We start from the raw sequence: 21,082 nt of genomic DNA, 5'->3' as shown, positions 1-21,082 counted from the left end.
CTTGTATTTTTCCTTTTCAATGACTTCAATGCCTGATCAAGTATAGTCTCTCCAAAAGAGTTCATCATACTATCCTCAAAAAATTCCAGTAGTTCTTCACATTTCGTTAATATGCAAGGCTGGCTTCAGTCTGATGTTTTCTCTGCTTCTTCCATGTAAACCCTTACAATTATACTTATTTTCAGTGTCCTTCTCATTATTTGAGACTCAACTTTGACTCTCTGTACCTTTCTATCTTCCTTATTGATTCTTCCCTGATGCCCACTGTCCTATGATGATTTCATTGATCATTTATCATCTAGAAAATTTATCTAACTTACTGGTAATCTTTAAAAAGTTAGGTTTTAGGGGTGCCTGGGTGGTGCAGTCAGTTAGACATCTAACCTGAGACCCAGGGTCTCAGGGTCATGAGAGCGAGCCCCACATCGGATTCTGTGTACTATTCTCTCTTCCTCTTCATCTTTCCCTACCCCCCCAGCCCTCACTCAAATGTGCACTCTCGGGACGCCTGGGTGGCTCCGTTGGTTAAGCAGCTGCCTTCGGCTCAGGTCATGATCCCAGCGTCCTGGGATCGAGTCCCACATCGGGCTCCTTGCTCGGCAGGGAGCCTGCTTCTCCCTCTGCATCTGCCTGCCACTCTATCTGCCTGTGCTCACTCTCTCTGTCAAATAAATAAATAAAATCTTAAAAAAAAAAAAATGTGCACTCTCAAAAACAAAAAAAAGTCAAGTCTTACTACCTTTTAAGTAACTGATTCTGTTTTGTAGTGATTTAAGCTCATTTGATTGTAACATCTCCTCTGTTAGAAACATTATTTCCACACTATATAAATAAGTATAAATAATACAAAATTTTCAGAGCTCTTTAGCATGGAACACATCACTTAGTAGAATGAAACGTTTCCAGAAATGCATCTCATCTGTGACTGAACACTTGTATTGGTTTCATTGTTTTGGTTTTTAAAGATTTTTAAGTAGTCTCTTCAAGCCCACCTAATGTGGGGCTTGAACCTATAACCCTGTGGGTCTTGAACTCATCCAGAGTGGTATGCTCTGGGGCTCCTGGGTGGCTCAGTTGTTAAGTGTCTGCCTTGGGCTCTGGTCATGATCCCAGGGTCGTGGAATGGAACCCCACCTTGGGTTCCCTGCTTAGTAGGAAGACTGCTTCTCCCTCTCCTTCTGCCCCTGCTTGTGTTCCCTCTCACTCTGTTTGCTCTCAAATAAATAAAATCTTTAAAGAAAAAAAAAAAAGTGGTGTGCTCCACTGCCTGACCCAACCAGGCATCCGTGCTTTCAATTTTTGGCTGTTCTGCTTTGATGAACTTAGGAACATGCTATATGGTATATAAATATCTGTATGTATTAGTGTCCCTACACTCAATTTTTTGGGGACGTATATGCCCTGAAGTAGATTGCTGGATCATAGGATATTATATTATATTATATTATATTATATTATATTATATTATATTATATTATAATATATTATTATAGTGTTCAAGTCCTCTGCTTCCTTATTGGTTTTCCTTTCTCCTTGTTTTATCCATTTAGAAAGTGGATTATTGAAGTCTCCTCTTATTGTATGCCTATTTTTTCTTTAAATTCTGTCAACATTTCCTTCATATATATAAAAGCTCCAGTATTGGGTGCATATATGTTTTAATTGTTACATCTTCCTGGTAAACTGACTGTGTTGTCATATATATTTCTTTGTCTCTTAAAACAGTTTCTGCATTAAAATCTATTTTATCAGGGCGCCTGGGTGGCTCAGTGGGTTAAGCCGCTGCCTTCGGCTCAGGTCATGATCTCAGGGTCCTGGGATCGAGCCCCGCATCGGGCTTTCTGCTCAGCGGGGAGCCTGCTTCCTCCTCTCTCTCTGCCTACTTGTGATCTCTCTCTGTCAAATAAATAAATAAAATCTTTTTAAAAAAAAGTCTATTTTATCTGATAGTAGGATGATCATTGTTCCTTTCTTTTGGTTTGTTTGCATGAAATGCCATTTGGCATCCTATTTCTTAAACACCTTATGCATGTCATTAGATTTAAAGCACATATCCTCTAGATATGTGGTTTGATCCTATTTTTTAACCATTGGGCTAATCTGTGCCTTTTTATATATATATATATATATATATATATATTTATTTATTTATTTATTTACTTTAGAGAGAGAGAGAAAGAGACAGAGTAGGGGAATGGCAGAGGGAAAGGGAAAGAATCAACCAGTGTCCATGCTGAGCAAGCTTGACCAGGTGCTCGATCTTACAACTGAGATCATGACCTGAGCCACAACCAAAAATTGGCTGCTCAGTGAACTCAGCCACCCAGACATGCCCTATCTGTGCCTTTTTATTGAGAAATTTAGTCTGTATGCTTTTAAAGTAGTTACTCACATAGGTAGTAATAATACTGCCATTTTATTACTGTTACCCCTCATCTGCTGTTTCACTTTCACATTTTTTACATACCCGCTGTCAACCACAGTTCAGAATCAGATGCTCCTGCTTCTTAACAATCATCCAAAGGTTAATATGAATGTAATGCTACATCATAATGCCTGTGCCATTCAACCTCACTTCATCTCATTTATTCATTTTTATCTCATATCTTAAAAGTTGAGATATTTTGAAAGACATGACATCCATATAACTTTTATTATAGTACATTGCTATAACTATTCTTTTCTAGTAGTACTTAAATCTTCTAACGTGCCTCATTTATCAGTTAAAATATCATAAATGTGTATAGATGTATAGCAATCTATACAATCTAGTTTCAGGCATGCACTAGAGAGTTTGGGATGTATCTCCCACTGATCAGGGAATTACTATATTTGTTTTCCATATGTAGTTTTTTTTTTTTCCTCCTCATTGCTTCCTTGCTACCTTCCTTTGTGTTTACTTGGTTTTTTTTTTTTTTTTAAGATTTTATTTATTTATTTATTTGACAGACAGAGATCACAAGTAGACAGAGAGGCAGGCAGAGAGGGAGGGAAGCAGGCTCCCGCCGAGTGGAGAGCCTGACACGGGGCTTGATCACAGGACCCTGAGATCATGACCTCAGCCTAGAGGCCCAATCCACTGAGCCACCCAGGCACCCCTAGTTGATTTTTTTATAGTGACAAATTTTTATTTCCTTATATTTTCTTTTGTTTATATTCTGTAGTGTGTTTTGAGATTATTAAAAAGTGTTTATTGCTCTTCCTTTTGTTATAGTATTACATATAATACCTTAAAGTTTTATATTTTTACATGTTGTACACCTAATGTACATTTATTACAACTTTTTTCATGTTTTTGTCATTTAAATTCTGTGCACCAAAATTATATAATAATAATAAATAGCCCTAAGGATAATTCACTCAGCTTCTCTTTCTCTTCAGAATGTTTATTTTCTTCATTTTGAAAAACATTTTATTTATTTATTTGATAGAGAAAGAAAACACAACAGGGGGAGGAGCAGAAAGAGGAGAAACAGACTCTCCACTGAGCAAGGAGCCTGATGTAGAGCTTGATCACAGGACTCAGGGGTCATGACCCGAGTCGAAGATAGATACTTAATGACTGAGCCACCCAAGTGACCCAAAAGAGTTTATTTTAAAAAGTAAACAGGGACACCTGAGTGTTTCATTCGTCAAGTGTCTGCCTTCTGCTCGGGTCATTATCCTAAGGTTCTGGGATTTAGCCCCACATCAGGCTCCCTGCTCAGTGTGGAGTCTGCTTTCCCCTCTTCCTGCTGCTGGTGCGCTCTCTCTCTCTCTCTCTCAAATAAATAATATTGAAAAATAAAACTAAAAAATGAAAACTAAACAAATTTTGGAGCTGAAAAATAGAAAAATATTCAAAAAACTCATAAGATGAGTAAAAAAAGTAGACCACAACAGAGTCCTTTTCCTTATTTCTTTGTATCTTTGTTTGTTTTGTGGTCTTTATTAAACATTTTAAAATTTTATCTTTATATTAGGGATTTGAAAAAAAAACCCACATTTCTCAGTCTTTGCAGACTGAGTTGTAGGAAAAGATCTTCAGTAGTCAACCCATTATGAAGGCTTATGGCATTCTGAGGCCATTTCTGAGTAGGCATCTTTTCTAGAGCTACGTGTGTTCTTTCACCCAGTTCTTCAATATGCACAGCCACTTGAAATGTCTTAACTTTTCTTAATGCCATCCATTTTCTTTTTGAGGGTGTTTCACTGTATTCCTCTGTTCATAGTCTCTTCCTGCTAGGCATTTTGAAGTCCCCTTGAAGTCTTCAGTCATTCTCTCCCAAACCTTGGCTTTCCAACCTGATATGCAACTGTGCCATAGTTCTCTTAGCACTCTGAGACAGGACACAAAGTAGTCTGTTGAGTATCCACAGCAGGTCAGAATTTTGAAAACAAGTTCTGCTCCACCTCTTCAATCCTGGGAGAAACTGTTTTGTTACCTTCTTGGGTGTACTATACTGGGTAAGATAATTGGCACCACATTTTCTTCATTTTGAGTGTAGCTGTTGGGCATTTTCTTGGTTGCTGCACATCCACAACACTATGTAATTTACTCAGTGTTTCTGTGGATAAACAAGGACCACCTCAACTCCTCCATATTGGTAAGTTTCCTCTTCTCCGTATATTATTTACAATTGTAGTTTTTATTTATTTAGATGGGTTTTGGTCTAGAAGCTAGTTCAGTTGTTCAGTTCAGCATGAGATCTTGATCTCGGGGTCATGAGGTTGATCATAGAGATTATTTTTTAAAAATACTTAAAAAAAAAAAAAGTAGCACGGAGTGTTAAGTATCTGATGCTTGATTTCAGCTCAGGTCATTATTGTAGAGCTGTGAGATTGAGCCCCAGGTTGGGTTCCACATTCAACAGTCTCCTTAAGATTCACCCTCTCTCTGTACCTCTCCATTTTGCTCTTTCTGACTCTTTCTCTCTAAAATAAATAAATAAATCTTTTTTTAAACTAATCTGGGAGTGCCTGGCTAGCTCAGTCAGTTAAGCATCTGCCTCCAGCTCAGATCATGATCCTACGGTCCTGGGATCAAGTCCCGCATTGGGCTCCCTGATCAGCTGGAAGTCTGCTTCTCCCTTTGCTTGCTCCTCCTCCTGCTTGTGTACTCTCTCTCTTTAGGGTCGACTGCATAGCTCAGCTATTAAGCATCTACCTTCTGCTTCCTTGACCGAGCCCCGAATCAAGCTCCTTGCTCAACAGGAAGCCAGCTTCTCTCTCTCCCACTCCCCCTGCTTGTGTTCCCTCTCTTGCTGTTTGATGTCCCTCTCAAATAAATAAAATCTTTAAAAAAATTAAAAAGTAGGGGTGCTTGGGTGAACAGGGAGTCTCCTTTTCCCTTTCCCACTCCCCCACTTGTATTCCCTCTCTTGCTGTCTCTCTCTCTCTCTCAAATAATCTTTTAAAATTTTTTAAAAAGTAATGTTTACAGACTATATGTTCTACTTTCTTATTTTATTTCCCTTCATTTATTTCCCTTATGCCCACTATAATGTTTTGAGGTATTGTGAGAGAGGTATTTTCCCAGGGGCGCCTAGGTGGCTCAGTGGGTTAAAGCCTCTGCCTTCAGCTCAGGTCATGATCCCAGGGTCCTGGGATCGAGCCCCGCATCAGGCTTTCTGCTCAGTGGGCTTCCTGCTTCCCTTCCTCTCTCTGCCTGCCTCTCTGCCTACTTGTGATGTATCTGTCAAATAAATGAATTTTTTAAAAAAGAGGTATTTTCCTAAGAGAAAAGGACTGGTGATTTTTTTTTTTTTTTTTTTCAATTAGTTCTGTGTGTTTTATCTAGTGGCATGCTTCTTTTCAGGGAAATGAAGTGCTTTTATTTACTGATTTAATGAAGACAAATTTTTTTTTAGAGAAAGTTATGCATGTTTATGGTAACAACTTCTCCCCTTTTCTTTGGTCATTCATGTTAGCCAAATCTATTATCTCCTTAATCTTAGGAGATAATACAGATTTTTCTTTATAGAGGAACATGTTATGGAAACAGGTTTGAATTTAGAAGATAGTAAAAATCAGTTATGTCAAGATTTTATGATGATGCTGATAAAATAGATTAAAAATTCATGATTTCTTTTCTTTTTGCAGTTTAATTGGTTGGGGTCAAATAAGAAGAGGAGTAACCATCAAGCCAACAGTTGAAGATGACTGAAGAATATCATTTAAATAGCACATTTAGATGAAATTACAATTTCCCTTAACCTGGGTTGTAATTTCAAAAAGCAATACCGGGAATATATTTCATAGTTCTTAGTTTAGTAGAAGCTGTAACATTATTCTTATCTTCTTGTGATGATTTAACTTCTAAATAACAAAGTCTACAATAGTTGCCAAAATTGGCATAATTTTGGATTTAATCCAACATTTTAGCAGAAGCTGATTATTGCTAAACATTATCAAATTTATACATCACTTCATGTTTGAAATAAAAAAGCAGTTAAAACCAGCCTTTTCTAAGGTATGGGTACCACTCAACCTGTCTAAAGTGAAGTTTTTCTTCTTACTTTTTATGATACGTCTTTGCGTATTCTCTAGGCTTGAAGGGATTTTACACCAGTAAAAACCCAAAGACACAAAGTCTTCTTAAAAAATGAGCTCACTTTCTACCCCATTTTTTATGCAGCCTTGTCTTTAAAATTTAGTATGAAATTGGTAGGCTTAAATTAAATTGTCTTTTAGAGTATGAGTGCTCATTTATGTGGACAAACCTTTTCTTCCTCTTATTCTGTTCCTAGATAGGAACATAGAAAGCTAAAAGCAGTTATCCTTAGCCCTTTTACTTCTTCTTTTTTTTTTTTTTTTTTAATGATTTTATTTACTTATTTAAGAGAGATAGAGAGGATGAGAAGGGGAAGAGGTCAGAGGGAGAAGTAGACTCCAGGGAGCCTAAGGCGGGACTCAATCCCAGGACTCCAGGATCATGACCTAACCTGAAGGCAGTCACTCAACCAACTGGGCCACCCAGGCGCCCCAGCCCTTTTATTTCTATACTGATTTCTCTTTAGTTTTTCCTGAAACCAAATACTGTTTTACTCAAAACAGTATTTTCTTTCTGGAAAATACGGTTTTACCAAATAATTCTAGATAAAGAACATAGTTTTCTAAACTCTTCATTTGATATAATTTAAACACAATCTAATAGTAGTAATTTTTTCTGCTATCAAATAGCAAGTATTATTGCCACTTTTCTTAAAATACTTGAAGTTATTAACAGTTGCCAAAATTGCCAAAATACCATTTTAATCCATATTGAAAAAAACTAGAGCTTACAGAATATGCTGATATTTTAAGCAATTTACCAAAGGGAGTAAATTATATTTTACCTGTTTTTTAGGTTCCATATTTTGAATAATTATAAATCTAAATCCACTCATTAACTAGCTAATATATAACAGTGTTTAAAAACTGGTACTCTGGGGCGCCTGGGTGGCTCAGTGGGTTAAGCCGCTGCCTTCAGCTCGGGCATGATCTCAGGGTCCTGGGATCGAGTCCCGCATTGGGCTCTCTGCTCGGCAGGGAGCCTGCTTCCTCTTCTCTCTCTGCCTGCCTCGCTGCCTACTTGTGATCTCTGTCTGCCAAATAAATAAATAAAATCTTTAAAAAAAAAAACAAAACTGGTACCCTGTGATAGTACCGAAATTCAAATCTTATGCACTATTTGTTTTACTATAAAAAAAAACAAAAAGCACTAAACATTAACATTAGGCTGTTGGGGATTTATTTATAAATGTATTTGTATTTAAAGATTCATCTATTTTAGCTTGAGAGAAAGAAGCAGGCTCCCCACTGAATCCAGAGTTCCACTAGGGACTCGATCCCACAACCATGAAATCAACAGTAATCCTTATAAAGATTCTTTTTTTTTTTAATTTGTGTGTGTGTGTGTGTGTGTGTGTGTGTGTGTGTGTGTTACAAAATTCATTGTTTATGCACTACACCCAGTTTGCCATGCAATACGTGCCCTCCTTAATACCCACCACCAGGTTTACTCAACCCCCCACTCTCCTTCCCTCCAAAACCCTCAGTTTGTTTCTCAGAGTCCACAGTTTCATGGTTTGTCTCCCCCTCCCTATAAAGATTCTCTATATGAAATTCGAAGTACTCCATTGCCTTTGTGAAGCTACTGGAATCATAACGCGAAATTGTTTGAATGCATTTTCTGGGTGTGACAAAACAATGTTTTTGTTCTTAAATACATTTGTGGGGTGCCTGGGTGACATAGTCCATTAAACATCTGGCTTTTGTTTCAGTTCAGTTCAGGATCTCAGGGTGGGGACTGAGGACCACGTCAGGCTCTGTGCTGAGCACAGCGTCTGCTAGGGATTCTCTTCCTCTTGGTTCTACCTCTTCCCCTGATGTGCATTCATACTTTGTCTTTTTTTTTTTTTTTTTTAATCTCAAAGTAAATTAAATCTTTCAAAAAAAGAAAAAGATACAAGGGTTTCTCAACTTTAGAAGCAGTGGGAGTAGCCTTATGCTTAGCTCATTAAAAGTGCAGTGTAAAACAAAACAAAACAAAACACATTTTACTCAAACTTGTGCTTGATAAAACTTATCAACTTATTAAGTACTAGGGTGACTGACTGGCACAGTCCATAGCACATGCGACTCCACCCTTGGATTATCAGTTCAAGCCCCACATGAGGCATGGAGACTACTTTAAAAAGAAAAAATATATATTAAGTACTTACTGTGTATTTCACACTAAGTTATATATAGTAGTTTGTTACAAAATCGCACCTAGCTAGGTCCAAGTGTACTTATGCCCATTTTAAACCAAAACAACTGAGGGTCAAAGAAATTTGCTCAAGTCTCTAAATAACAAAATTGGAACTCTAACCTGGGTAATTTGATTGCCAAGTTTATAACTTTAATCTTAAAGTTACACGGTCTCTATTGGACAGTTTATTTTGCATTTGTTAGGTGCAGTACTTTATATTTTCCAATGAGATAAATCTTCATAAGTGTGCTATTCAAAAGCGTTTCATTCTAACATATTTTCTTACTTTGTTACTTTTTCTCTTACTATTTTTAGTACTTGTTCTCTTTGTGTTAAGATCTCCCTTTATGATAGAGACCTCATGATTTCCTCTGCGGTTGCACAAGTCTTTGCTTTGCATATGTTTAGATTGGGTACAAGTAAATTGGACAAACTGTCTTTTACCCTAATGAAATAAATGTCTTAAACTATTTTTTTGGCTAGTAAAACTTACCTGCTGTTAGTGTATCTATACCAGCAAAAATCTGTGTCTACCAATAGTATGTCTTAAATTTCAGCCTTTAGTTTCACCATAATTTTAGCCAATTTTGAACCAGTTGGGAGTTAATTTATTTTTTAAATTTCTGTTGGAAGATCCGAAATATTTAGGGCCACCTGGGTGGCTCAATCAGTTAATAGCCTGCCTTCAGCTCAAGTCGTAGTCCCAAGTCTCATGTCAGCCTCTCTCTTTATTGAGCCTTTCTTCCCTCTCCACCTCTGCCCTTCTCCCCTGCTTATTTGTCTCTCTTTCTCTCCCTCCCCTTTCTGAAAATAAGTAAAAAAAATTTTTTTTAAGATTTTATTTACTTATTTGACAGAGAGAGATCACAAATGGGGTAAGGGTAGAGGGAGAAGCAGACTCCACTGAGTAGAGAGCCTGATGCAGGACTCCATTCCAAGACCCTGAGATCATGACCTGAGCCAAAAACAGACCTCAACCAACTGAGCCACCCAGATGCCTAGGTAATTTTTTTTTTTTTTAAGAAGTATTCACGTTTGTGTTCCTGTAAGATATTATGAACTGGTTTCTTCAGCCAAACTAGGATATATAGTCTATACTGTGTCATTGGTCCTTTACCAACAAAGAAGTTAGAGACAGGCTGTAGATCATAAGGTCTATATTTGACATAAGAATTGCCCTATAATAAGGTCATTGCAAGAACATATTCAGCTTTTCTTATAATCTTTCTGGAAATTTAGTGTGGTTGAACATTGAACATCAAGGTTTGAATTATGTGGGTCCACTTAACATGGATTTTTTACAATAAGTACTATAAAACTTATTTTCCTCACAATATTTTTCTTTAGCTGACTTTATTCTAAAAAATACAATATATAACACATGCACAAGGTATGTATTAACTGACCATTATCGCTAAGGCTTCTAGTCAGCAGTAGACTGTTCAGAAAGTTTTGGACGAGTCAGAAATTACATGTGGATTTGGCTGCACGGGTATCAGCAGCCCTAAACCCTGCGTTGTTCAAAGGTCAACTTTAATTCTTCTAAATTTAATTTTGTATAAAATATTTCTTTTCACATAATTGGTTTTTTTGTAAGTAGGCTTCATACCCAATGTGGAGCCCAATGTGAGGCTTGAACTTGCGATCCTGAGACTTAAGACCTGAACTCTATTAAGACCCAAGCTGAGATCAAGAGTCAGATGCTGAGCCAACAGAGCCATCCAGGTGCCCTTGTGTAAAATATATCTTTGTGAAAAACTCATGCAACTGAAGTATGAGGAGTAAAAGGTCCACTGCTCATCCTATGATCATTTATAGCCATGGGAGGATCTGAATCTTTAAAAAAACTGGGATGGTTTACAGGGAGGTAATGGTTTCAAAGGATAAACAGATGGTTATAACTAGTTTTTCTTGTCAGTGAATAACAGATATAGTTCTTCAGATATGGCCTGTTTCTAATGTGTACAAACCAACTTTTAGTTCTCATATAGGTGACAAAAGTGACTAGAAAGGCCCAAAAGAAAGGAGAAGTTAATAAAGAACTATAAGAAATTTTAAGAAATAAACGGGAAAAAGTAACGAATGAAAGATACTACTACTGGTTGTGGTAGCGATGGTGATAATTATTGGGATTCTAAGTATGCAAGATAAAGTTTCACTAAGGGAACCTCTCTATTATGCTATTTAAATGTTATGAACGTAGAATGCTATAGGTTTTATTTCTTAAGATTAGAAATAGCAAAAGTGGAAAGATAGTCTCATTGATGCCACACTCAGGAATGGCAGGGTTTTTTTTTAAAGATTTTATTTGTTGGAGAGAGAGACAGAGTGATAACAGAGCATGAGCAGGGGAGAGAGGCGGAGGGAGAGGGAGAAACAGACTCCCTGCTGAGCAGGGAGCCCAACATGGAGCTTGATCCCAGGACCCTGAGATCATGATCTGAGCCAAGGCAGACACATAGCTGAGCTACCTAGGTGCCCCTTCTTTTTTTTTTTTTTTTAGTGTCAAATATCTCATTGCATATATATATATTATCCATGTATATGGATATACATTATCCATGTGTATGGATATACATTATATTTATCCATTTGCCAGTTGATGGACATTTATATTGCTTCCATCTTGGACTGTTAGGAATAAAACTGTAAACATTCATGTACTGATTTTTAAGTAGACATATGTTTCCATTTATCTTGGGTATATACCTAGGAGTGGAACTGCTTGGTCATAGTACAACTATATTTAATCATTTAAGAAACTGCCATGTTCTTTTTCCAAAGTTGCCACACCATTTGACATCTCTGCCAGCAGTGTTTAGGAATTTTTTTTTTTAAGATTTTATATATTTGACTGACAGACACAAGTAGGCAGAGAGGCAGGCAGAGAGAGAGGAGGAAGCAGGCTGCCTGCCGAGCAGAGAGCTTGATGTGGGGCTTGATCCCAGGACCCTGGGATCATGACCTGAGCTGAAGGTGAGGCTTTAACCCACTGAGCCACCCAGGTGCCCCAATTTTGAGCACCTTTGATGTGCTTCTTGGGGATTTGTATTGTTTGGGAAAATGTCTGCTTAGATCATGTGCTTATTTTTTTAACTGATTAATTTGTTGAGTTCTACAGGTTCTTTTTATATTCTGTCTACATTATCAGATATTATATACATATATTCTCTTATGAGTTGAGTTTCAATAGGTTGATAGTGTCTTTTGAAGCACAAAAGTTCTTTTTCTACTTGTAAACGTCTCTTTGGCTTTTGTAGTTTCATAATAATGTATGTGGAAAGAATCTCTGCATTTGGGGCGCCTGGGTGGCTCAGTTGGTTAAGCAATTGCTTTCGGCTTAGGTCATGATCCTAGAGTCCTGGGATCCAGTCCCACATCAGGCTCTCTGCACAACGGGGAGTCTGCTTCTCCCTCTGACCTCTCCCTTCTCATGCTCGCTCTCTTTCTCTCTCTCAAATAAATAAAATCTTTAAAAAAGAGAGAGAGAGAGAATCTCTGCATTTATTGATTCAGTCTTCTTTTTTTTTTTTTTTTTTTTTTTGATGTGTTGATTCATTTGGGAGCTATTTCAGCCATAGCCCCCCCTTTTTTTTTAAGAATTTTATTTATTTGGGGCACCTGGGTGGCTCAGTGGGTTGAGCCTCTGCCTTCGGCTTCAGTCGTGATCCCGGGGTCCTGGGATCTGCCGCTCTCTGCTCAGCGGGGAACCTGCCTCCTCCCCACCCCCGCCTGTCTCTCTGCCTACTTGTGATCTCTGTCAAATAAATAAATTTTTTAAAAAGAATTTTATTTATTTAAAAGAATTTAAATTTTTTTTTTTTAATTACTTATTTGAGAGAGGGAGAGGTGAGAACACAAGCAGAGGGAACATCAGGCAGAGAGATAAGGAGAAGCAGGCTTTATACTGAGCAGGGAGCCCAATGGAGGGCTTAGTCCCAGGACCCCGGGATCATGACCTGAGCTGAAGACAGATGCTTAATGACTGAGCCTCTCAGGCACCCCTCTTTCCTTCTATTACATGTAGTTTATGTGATTGACTTGGGTTTTGGTTTGGTTTGGTTTAAGATTTTATTTATATATTTGACAGAGAGAGGTCAGAGAGAGAGGGGAATCAGGCTCCCTGCTGAGCAGAAAGCCTGATTTGGGGCTCGATCCTAGGACCCTGAGATCATGACCTGAGCTGAAGACAGAGGCTTAATCCACTGAGCCACCCAGATGTCCCTATCTGCTTGATGTTTTTCACAGGTTTCTTAGGTATGGGTTTATTAATTTTTTTTTCTGAGACTGGATAATTTCAGTTGATTCATCCTACAATTTGGTTACTCTTCTGTTGAATTCTCTAATTTTTCACTTCAGTTAATGTGCTTTTTTCTTCTCTTATGATTATTTTTTAGAACAGTTTTTATACTTACAGCAAAATTGAAAAGAAGGTATGGGAATTTTCCATATTCCTCTTATGTACACACATGCATACCCTTTACTATTATCAAAATCTCTGCACTGGAATGATATTTTTGTTATAATTGATAATTTTGTTATAATTGTTATAATCCACCTTGACACATCATTATCAACCAACGTCTATGTTTTAGACCAGAATTCACCCTTGGTTGTGCATTCTGTGAGTTTTACAAAATATAATGACCTGTATCCATCATTAGTAGTATCAGAGAGAGTAGTTTCACTGCCCTAAAAATCATCTGCGATCCAGCTTTTCTTCCTGAAACCCCTGACAACCCCTGATTTTTTCACTGTCTCCATAGTTAAAATCTTGTAGTATATAGTCTTTATGAATTGGCTTCATTCATTTAGTAATACGCCCTTAAAAATCCTCCATGTCTTTCCTTTTTTTTTTTTTTTTTTTTTTTTTTTCCTTTATACCTAGCATGGGGCTTGAACTCAATACCCTAACATCAAGAATCATATGCTCTACGTACCTACTTCCATGGCTTTTCATTACTTGATTGCTTATTTCACTTTAGCACTGAATGATATTCCATTGTCTGGATGGACCACAGTTTATTCATCCCTTCACTTACTGGAAACATTTTGTTTGCTTTCCAGTTTCGGCAGTTATAATAAAGTTGCTGTGCACATTCACATGCAGGTTTTAACGTAAATAAGTTTCAGGTTATTTATGGTAGTACTAAGGAATACAGTTGAAGGATTGTTTGGTAAGAGTATATGTTAGTTTTATAAGAACCTGCCAAGCTGCCTAGCAAAGTGGCTGCACTATTATTTTGCATTCTCATCAGCAGTGAATGAAACCTCTGTTGCTCACCAAAATTTAGTGTTGGCAGTCTTCTGGGCCTTGATAGATTAACAGACAACCTGATAGAGCGATTTTTTTTTTTTTTAAATAGGGTTGGGTCCAGTGTGGGACCCGGGGCTTGAACTCACAACCATGAGCTGAAATTAAAAGTCAGACACTTAACCAACTGAGCCACCCAGGCACTCCATCTCCTATATTTTTTATTTGCATTTCTCCAATGATCTATGATGTGGATTATTTTCTCACATCTAATTTACCTATGGTATATCTTTTTGGTAAGAAGTCTACTTAGGTCTTTCACCTGTTTTTTAATGAATTTTTAAATTATTCTTAAGGCTTTATTTTTTTAAGATTGTGTATTTCTTTTAGAGAGAGAGAAGGAGCACAAGCAGGGAGTGGGGATGGAGGGAGAGAGAGAATCTTAAGTAGGCTTCATGCCAAGCACGAAGCCCTATGTGGGGCTTGATCTCATAACCTGAGCCGAGTAGAAATGAAGAGTCAGATAATCAACCAACCAATCCATCCAGAGGCCCCTTACTTGTAAATTTTAAATGTTTCTTTGTGTATTTTGGATAATAGTCTTTTTTCATATATGTCTTTTAGAAATATTTTCTTTCATCCATGGCTTGTCTTTAGTTCTTTTGATACAGTCTTTAAAATCTGGCCTATCAATTCTTTCATAAGTCATGGCATATATGAAAGACATCACTAGACCTAGGATCTTCTAGTTTTTCTCTTATCTTAAACAAGTTAATAGATTTTCATTTTATATTTTGGTTTGTGACCCATAGTTTATTTAATTTCTGTGCTAAGTAAAAGGCCTGTATCTATTTTTTGTTGTTTTTGTATGTGGATTCAGCATTGTTGCAACACCATTTGTTGAATATTATCTTTCCTCCATTGTGTTATTTGCTTCCTTGTCAAAAGATGAATTGACCAAATGAATGAGTCTATTTCTGGACTCTATTCTGTTTCATTGATCTGTTTGTCTATTCTTTAACAGATATCACACAGTTATGATAAGTCCTGAAGCTTGATAATATCAGCTTTTGATGGTCTTGTTATACACTCTTCATCTCTAAAATATTTGTTTATTCTTATTTGTTCTTTTTATAATGTTTTCTACATAGGAAAGGTCCATGCTTCATGCATTTCTTAAGTCCTTTGTTCATGGCTTTCTATAATTATTTCAACACTTATAACACATTGGATTAAAAGTCTTCATCTAGTAATTCCAATATTCTTTCTACTAATTTATGTTTTTTGTACTTTTTTGTTTCTTAGCATGTCTTGTATTTTCTTTGCTGAAAACTGGATATTTTGAACATTGTAATGTGGTAATCTGAAAATCAGTTTTTTCCTTCTCCCTAGTCTGTTATTTTTTGTTATTATACTTTATACAGTGACTTTTTAATACTATTTTAAATGACTATATTTTTTTGTTTTGTGTAGTTCCTGAATGTTTATTTTTTGCCTTTATAGTGATTTAACTGCAAGTTCCTTAAACACCTGGAATCTAATGAATGAATGAAATGGACAATAAAATGAACAAAAAGAAAATATTCTCCCAGGTTTGTAGTTTGGCTCTGTTTTGGACTACTTTTTCAACAGTCAGCAACCTATATAAACTAAATCTTAGCCTTCCTCCTTATTATCTGAAGATTAAAACAGAAATGGAAGCCTGCGGACTTCTGGTTCCTTTATGAACATGCTCATGGATTATTTTTTAAGATTTTATTTATTTAGGGACTCCTGGGTGGCTCAGTTGGTTAAGCAGCTGCCTTCGGCTCAGGTCATGATCCCAGGGTCCTGGGATTGAGTCCCACATCGGGCTCCTTGCTCGGCAGGGAGCCTGCTTCTCCCTCTGCCTCTGCCTACTTCTTTGTCTGCCTGTGCTCGCTCTCTCTCCCTCTGTCTCTTAGAAATAAATAAATAAAATCTTTAAAAAAAAGAAAGATTTTATTAATTACTTGACAGAGAGGGAAATGGCTGAGAGGGAAAACAAGCAGTGGGGGTGGGAGGAAGAGGCTTCCTTGAAGCAGAGAGCCCAATGGGAGGCTAGATCCCAGGACCCTTGGATCATGACCCAAACTGAAGGCAGACGTCTAATGACTAAGCCACCCAAGCACCTCTGGATTTCTTTTTGTATTAAGGAGCTTTCCAAAGCCCTATTCCTGAAATTAAACTCTTTCCCAGGTTTTCTTTCTAGGGTTTCACTATATCTCTTAATTGTCCTAACTATAATCTTTTGTGTTTGGAAGGGAATCAGATCTTCACTTTACTTTCAGTGTTTTGGGGACAAAAAGATGTATGCATCTTTGTTTTTATTTCAGCACTATCTGTGATAGCCAAATTATGGAAAGAGCCCAAATGTCTTATCAACAATGATTGATAAATAAGTCATATGCATACAAAACAGAAAATTACTCAGCTATACACTGAAATCTTGCCATTTGCAATAATGTGCATGGAGCTAGACAGCATTATGATAAGCAAAATAGGTTAGAATTACAAATGCCATATGATTTCACTCATATGTGGAATTTAAGAAACAAAGCAGCATGGGGAATAAAAGAAGCAAACCAAGAAACAGACCTTTCTTTTTTTTTTTTTTTTTTTTAACTTGACAGAGAGACAACACAAGCAAGCAGGGAGAGGAAGAAGACTACCGCTTAGCAGGGAGCCTGATTTGAGACTGGGTCCTAGGACCCTGAGATCATGACGACTTGAAGGCAGACGCTTAACCTATTGAGCCACCCAGGCACCCCAAAGAAACAGACTCTTAACTCGGGAGAACACACTGATGGTTATCAGAAGGCAGGATGGTGGGGGGATGGATAAAACAGCTGATGGGGATGAAAGAGTGTACTTGCGATGAATAGTGAGTATTGTGTGGAAGTTTTGAATCACTGTATAGTACACCAGAAACTAATATTGCAGTGCATGTTAAATACGATAATTAAAATTTTAAATTAGCATTCAAAGGACAAAAAATGGAAAATATAGGAATGTTTACCTTGGTAGCACATACCCCAAAGTTGTAATGATACAGAGAAACATCATAGCCCCTGTACAAGGATTACACACAAAGTTGCAAAGCATTCCATATTTTAAAGGAAGAAAGGGAAAGGGAAAAATAGGCAGTGTCTCTTGGACATCAGTCTGAAGAATATTTTTCTGAGTCTGTCTCTTAAGCCAAGGGTAACTAAACCAAAAATAAACAATTGGATCCACCTCAAAATAAAAAGCCTTTACACAGGAAAGACAACTTACTGAATGGGAGAAGGTATTTGTAAATAATAGCTCCAAAAAAGATTAGTAAGTAAAATGCATAAATAACTTCTATAATTCAACACTAATAAAAACAAATAATCCAATTAAAGAATGGGCAGAATAGACACTATCTCCAAAGAAGAACACATCCATATTGCCAACAGACACTTAAAAAGAATCTAAACATCACTCATCAGGGAAATAGAAGTCAAAACCTCAATAAGATACCAGTTTACACCTATCAGAATGACTAAAATTAACAGGACCAAGTGCTGCTGAGGATGTGGAGAAAGGGGAAACCTCCTATGCTGTTTGTGGGAAAGCAAACTGGGACAGCCACTTTGGAAAACAGTATGGAACTTCCTCAAAAAGTTGAAAACAGAACTACCATATGACCCAGCAATTGCACTGCTGAGTATTTACCAAAATAAAATAGTAACACTAATTCAAAGTATATATGCACCCTATCTGAGTGTTGATGGATAAAGAAGCTGTGATTTTTATATATTGAATATATATAAATATATACATGATATTACTCATATAAAAAAGATCTTGAGGCGACTCAGTGGGTTAAAGCGTCTGCCTTCAGCTTGGCTCAAGATCTTGGGGTCCTTGGATCAAGCCCCGCATTGGCCTCTCTGCTCCGCAGGGAGCCTGCTTCCTCTCTCTCTGACTGTCTCTCTACCTACCTGTGATCTCTGTCTGTCAAATAAATAAATTAAATCTTTAAAAAAAAAAAAAAGATCTTGCTATTTTTGACAAAATGGCTTGACCTAAAGGGCATCATGTTGACTGAAATAAGTCAGAAAAAATACCACTGGATTTGATTTGTATGTGGAACCTAAAAAATAAATGAACAAGCAAAAAACATTAATAACTCATAAATACAGAAAATAAACTAGTCGTTTCCAGAGGGAAAAAAAGTAGTTGGATGGGCATAAAAGGTCATGATGATTAAGATGGACAAACTTCTAGTTATAAATCAGTCATGGGAATGAAAAGGACAGCATGAGGATATATTCGTAATATTGTGATAACTTTGGTAACAGATGGTAACTACACTTAATGTGATATTTTGTAATGTATATAATTGTTAAATCACTGTGTTATAGTCTTGAATTTAATATTGCACGTCAACTCTAAATTTTTAAAAAATTGTTTTAGGGGCGCCTAGGTGGCTCAGTCATTAAGCATCTGCCTTCAGCTCAGGTCATGATCCCAGGGAACTGGGATCGAACCCCAAGCGCCAAAGCATTTGGCTCCCTACTCAGCTGGAAGCCTGCTTCTCCCTCTCCCTCTCCCCCTGCTTGTGTTCCCTCCTTGCTGTGTCTCTCTCTATCAAATGAATAAATAAATATTTTTTTTTCTTAATAAAAATCATTTTTAAAAATTTATTTATTTGTTTGTTTGACAGAGATCACAAGTAGGCAGAGAGGCAGGCAGAGAGAGAGGAGGAAGCAGGTTCCCCGCTGAGCAGAGAGCCCGATGCGGGGCTTGATCCCAGGACCCTGAGATCAAGACCTGAGCTGAAGGCAGAGGCTTTAACCCACTGAGCCACCCAGGCACCCCTGAAAATCTTTTTTAAAACATTGTTTTAAGGAATGTGCACATCAAAGATTAGCCAAGGAGGCCACCATGGAAAATAAAATGGCTGCTACTATACTTCTGTCCTCACCTCAGGCCCTGCAAGAAGCATGCGATCAAGATCAACAAGGGCATACCTAAAGCTTGGAAAAAGCTCAGCTACCCCAAACATTCCCAGGGTCCAAGTGTGGAGTGGCTGAAGAAACTGGGAGCCCCTCCATTGACAGAAAATAGCCCCCTCTCACCTCCACTGCATCCCCGCTACCGTGTGACCCTCAATAAAAATGTGAAAAACCAATACCCTACCAAAAAAGAAAAAAGAAATTGGCCGAAGAGTAATTAATTCAGAACTGTCTTATTTGACTAGAGGAGTGAATGAGCATGAATATGGTCAGAAAATCACCCCGTACCAAATCCAGCAATTTCACCTCTTTGTACTCTAAGTGAAAGTCTTGTAAATGTGGACAAAGATGCATTTGCAAGTATGTGCTAATATTTTGGGGTGTGAAAATATTTTCTTATATAACTTGGGCTTGTTAGTTTTGATTATTGGCTCTAGGAATTGGGCCCAAGAATCTCATTTTTATTAACATGGTTTCTCCTCTGAGAAGAACAGAGAAAGAGGGAGAAGCAGGCTCCAGGCTGAACAAGAAGCCCAATGTGGGATTTGATCCTAGGCCCCAGAGATCATGACCTGAGCCGGAAGGTAGATGCTTTAACCTACTGAGCTACTCAGGTGTCTCCAGTAATCAATTTTAAAATAAGGTAAGTATGGCAGATCCTTTAAATGCAATGTGTAAGATACCTAATGACCCAGAAGTTTCAGTGATATTAGGTGTACTCGAACTCTTAATGTAACTACTTTCATTAATTATATGTGTATATATTTTTATTTTTATTTTTGTAAAGAGCTTTGAACAGTTTGCTCTTTTTTTTTTTTTAAGATTTTATTTATTTATTTGACAGAGTGAGATCACAAGTAGGCAGAGAGGCAGGCAGAGAGAGAGAGAAAGAAGCAGGCTCCCTGCAGAGCAGAGAGCCCGATGCGGGACTCGATCCCAGGACCCTGAGATCATGAACTGAGCCGAAGGCAGCGGCTTAACCCACTGAGCCACCCAGGTGCCCCTATTTTTATTATTTTTTTAAGATTTTATTTATTTATTTGACAGACAGAGGTTACAAGTAGGCAGAGAGGCAGTCAGAGAGAGGAGGAGCAGGCTCCCTGCTGAGCAAAGAGCTCGATGTGGGGCTCGATCCCAGGACTCTGGGATCATGACCTGAGCCAAAGGTAGAGGCTTTAACCCACTGAGCCACCTAGGCACCCCTGTGTGTATATTTTATTTATTTGCGAGATAAAGAGAGAGCATACGCAGGGGGAGGGGCAGAGGCAGAGAAGCTCTCCACTGAGTAGGAAGCCCCATGCCCATTCAATACCAGGAGTGGGGGATCAAGACCTAAACTGAGGGCTGGCACTTAACCTACTGAGCCACCCAGGTGCCCCAGTTTGTTGTAATTTTATATAAACATAAAAACATGTTGCCTTTTAGATTTTTTTTAAAGCTGCATTTTATTATTATTTTTTTAAATTTTATTTATTTATCAGAGAGAGAGGGAGAGAGAGCGAGCACAGGCAGACAGAATGACAGGCAGCCACAGAGGGAGAAGCAGGCTCCCTGCTGAGCAGAGAGCCCCATGCGGAACTTGATCCCAGGACCCTGAGATCATGACCTGAGCCGAAGGCAGCTGCTTAACGAACTGAGGCGCCCAGGCGTCCCACTTTTTAGATTTTTTTGAAAGAAAATTTAAGGGGTCCCTGGATGGCTCATAGGGTCAAGCTTGCCATCTTCCCAGGGTCCTGGGATCATGCCCCGCCGCGCCCCCCATCACTTTCTCTGCTCAGCAGGGAGCCTGCTTCCCCCACTCCCCCTTTCTCTCTGCCTACTTGGGATCTCTCTCTCTCTCTGTCAAGTTAATAAATAAAATCTTTTAAAAATGATTCAGTTACACTGAGCCACCCAGGCGCTCAATAAATAAAATCTTTAAAAAAAAAAAAGTTAAGCTGGAGAGGGGGATGTTAAGGTCCTTGAAAGGAAAATTATTATCTAGAACTTTCGAATAGATATCTTCTGTGCCATTTTTTTTCCTGTTTTTAAAGCATTTCGTGGTTTTAAGATTTATGAAGGACAAATGGCATTTGGGGAATTTGAGATTATGTATGACAGGAAAGTAGTATA

At 37.9% G+C, this 21,082-nt stretch overlaps 1 protein-coding gene across 1 annotated transcript in view; it reads left to right on the top strand.

Moving 5' to 3' along the window:
- LOC309856871 (eukaryotic translation initiation factor 2 subunit 3, X-linked-like) overlaps positions 1-6,468 on the top strand; it is a 45,620-nt gene extending 39,152 nt beyond the window's left edge. Inside the window, exon 12 of the mRNA XM_082718661.1 lies at positions 6,082-6,468. Within this exon, the coding sequence (XP_082574787.1) occupies positions 6,082-6,145 (64 nt within the window). The 3' untranslated portion in view covers positions 6,146-6,468. The remainder of the gene's footprint in view (positions 1-6,081) is intronic.
- The last annotated feature ends 14,614 nt before the right edge of the window (positions 6,469-21,082 follow it).

Source organism: Mustela nivalis (assembly GCF_964662115.1).
Source record: "Mustela nivalis genome assembly, chromosome: Y".
Taxonomy (NCBI): Eukaryota; Metazoa; Chordata; class Mammalia; order Carnivora; family Mustelidae; genus Mustela; species Mustela nivalis.
This window is presented reverse-complemented; position numbering and strand designations above follow the sequence as displayed.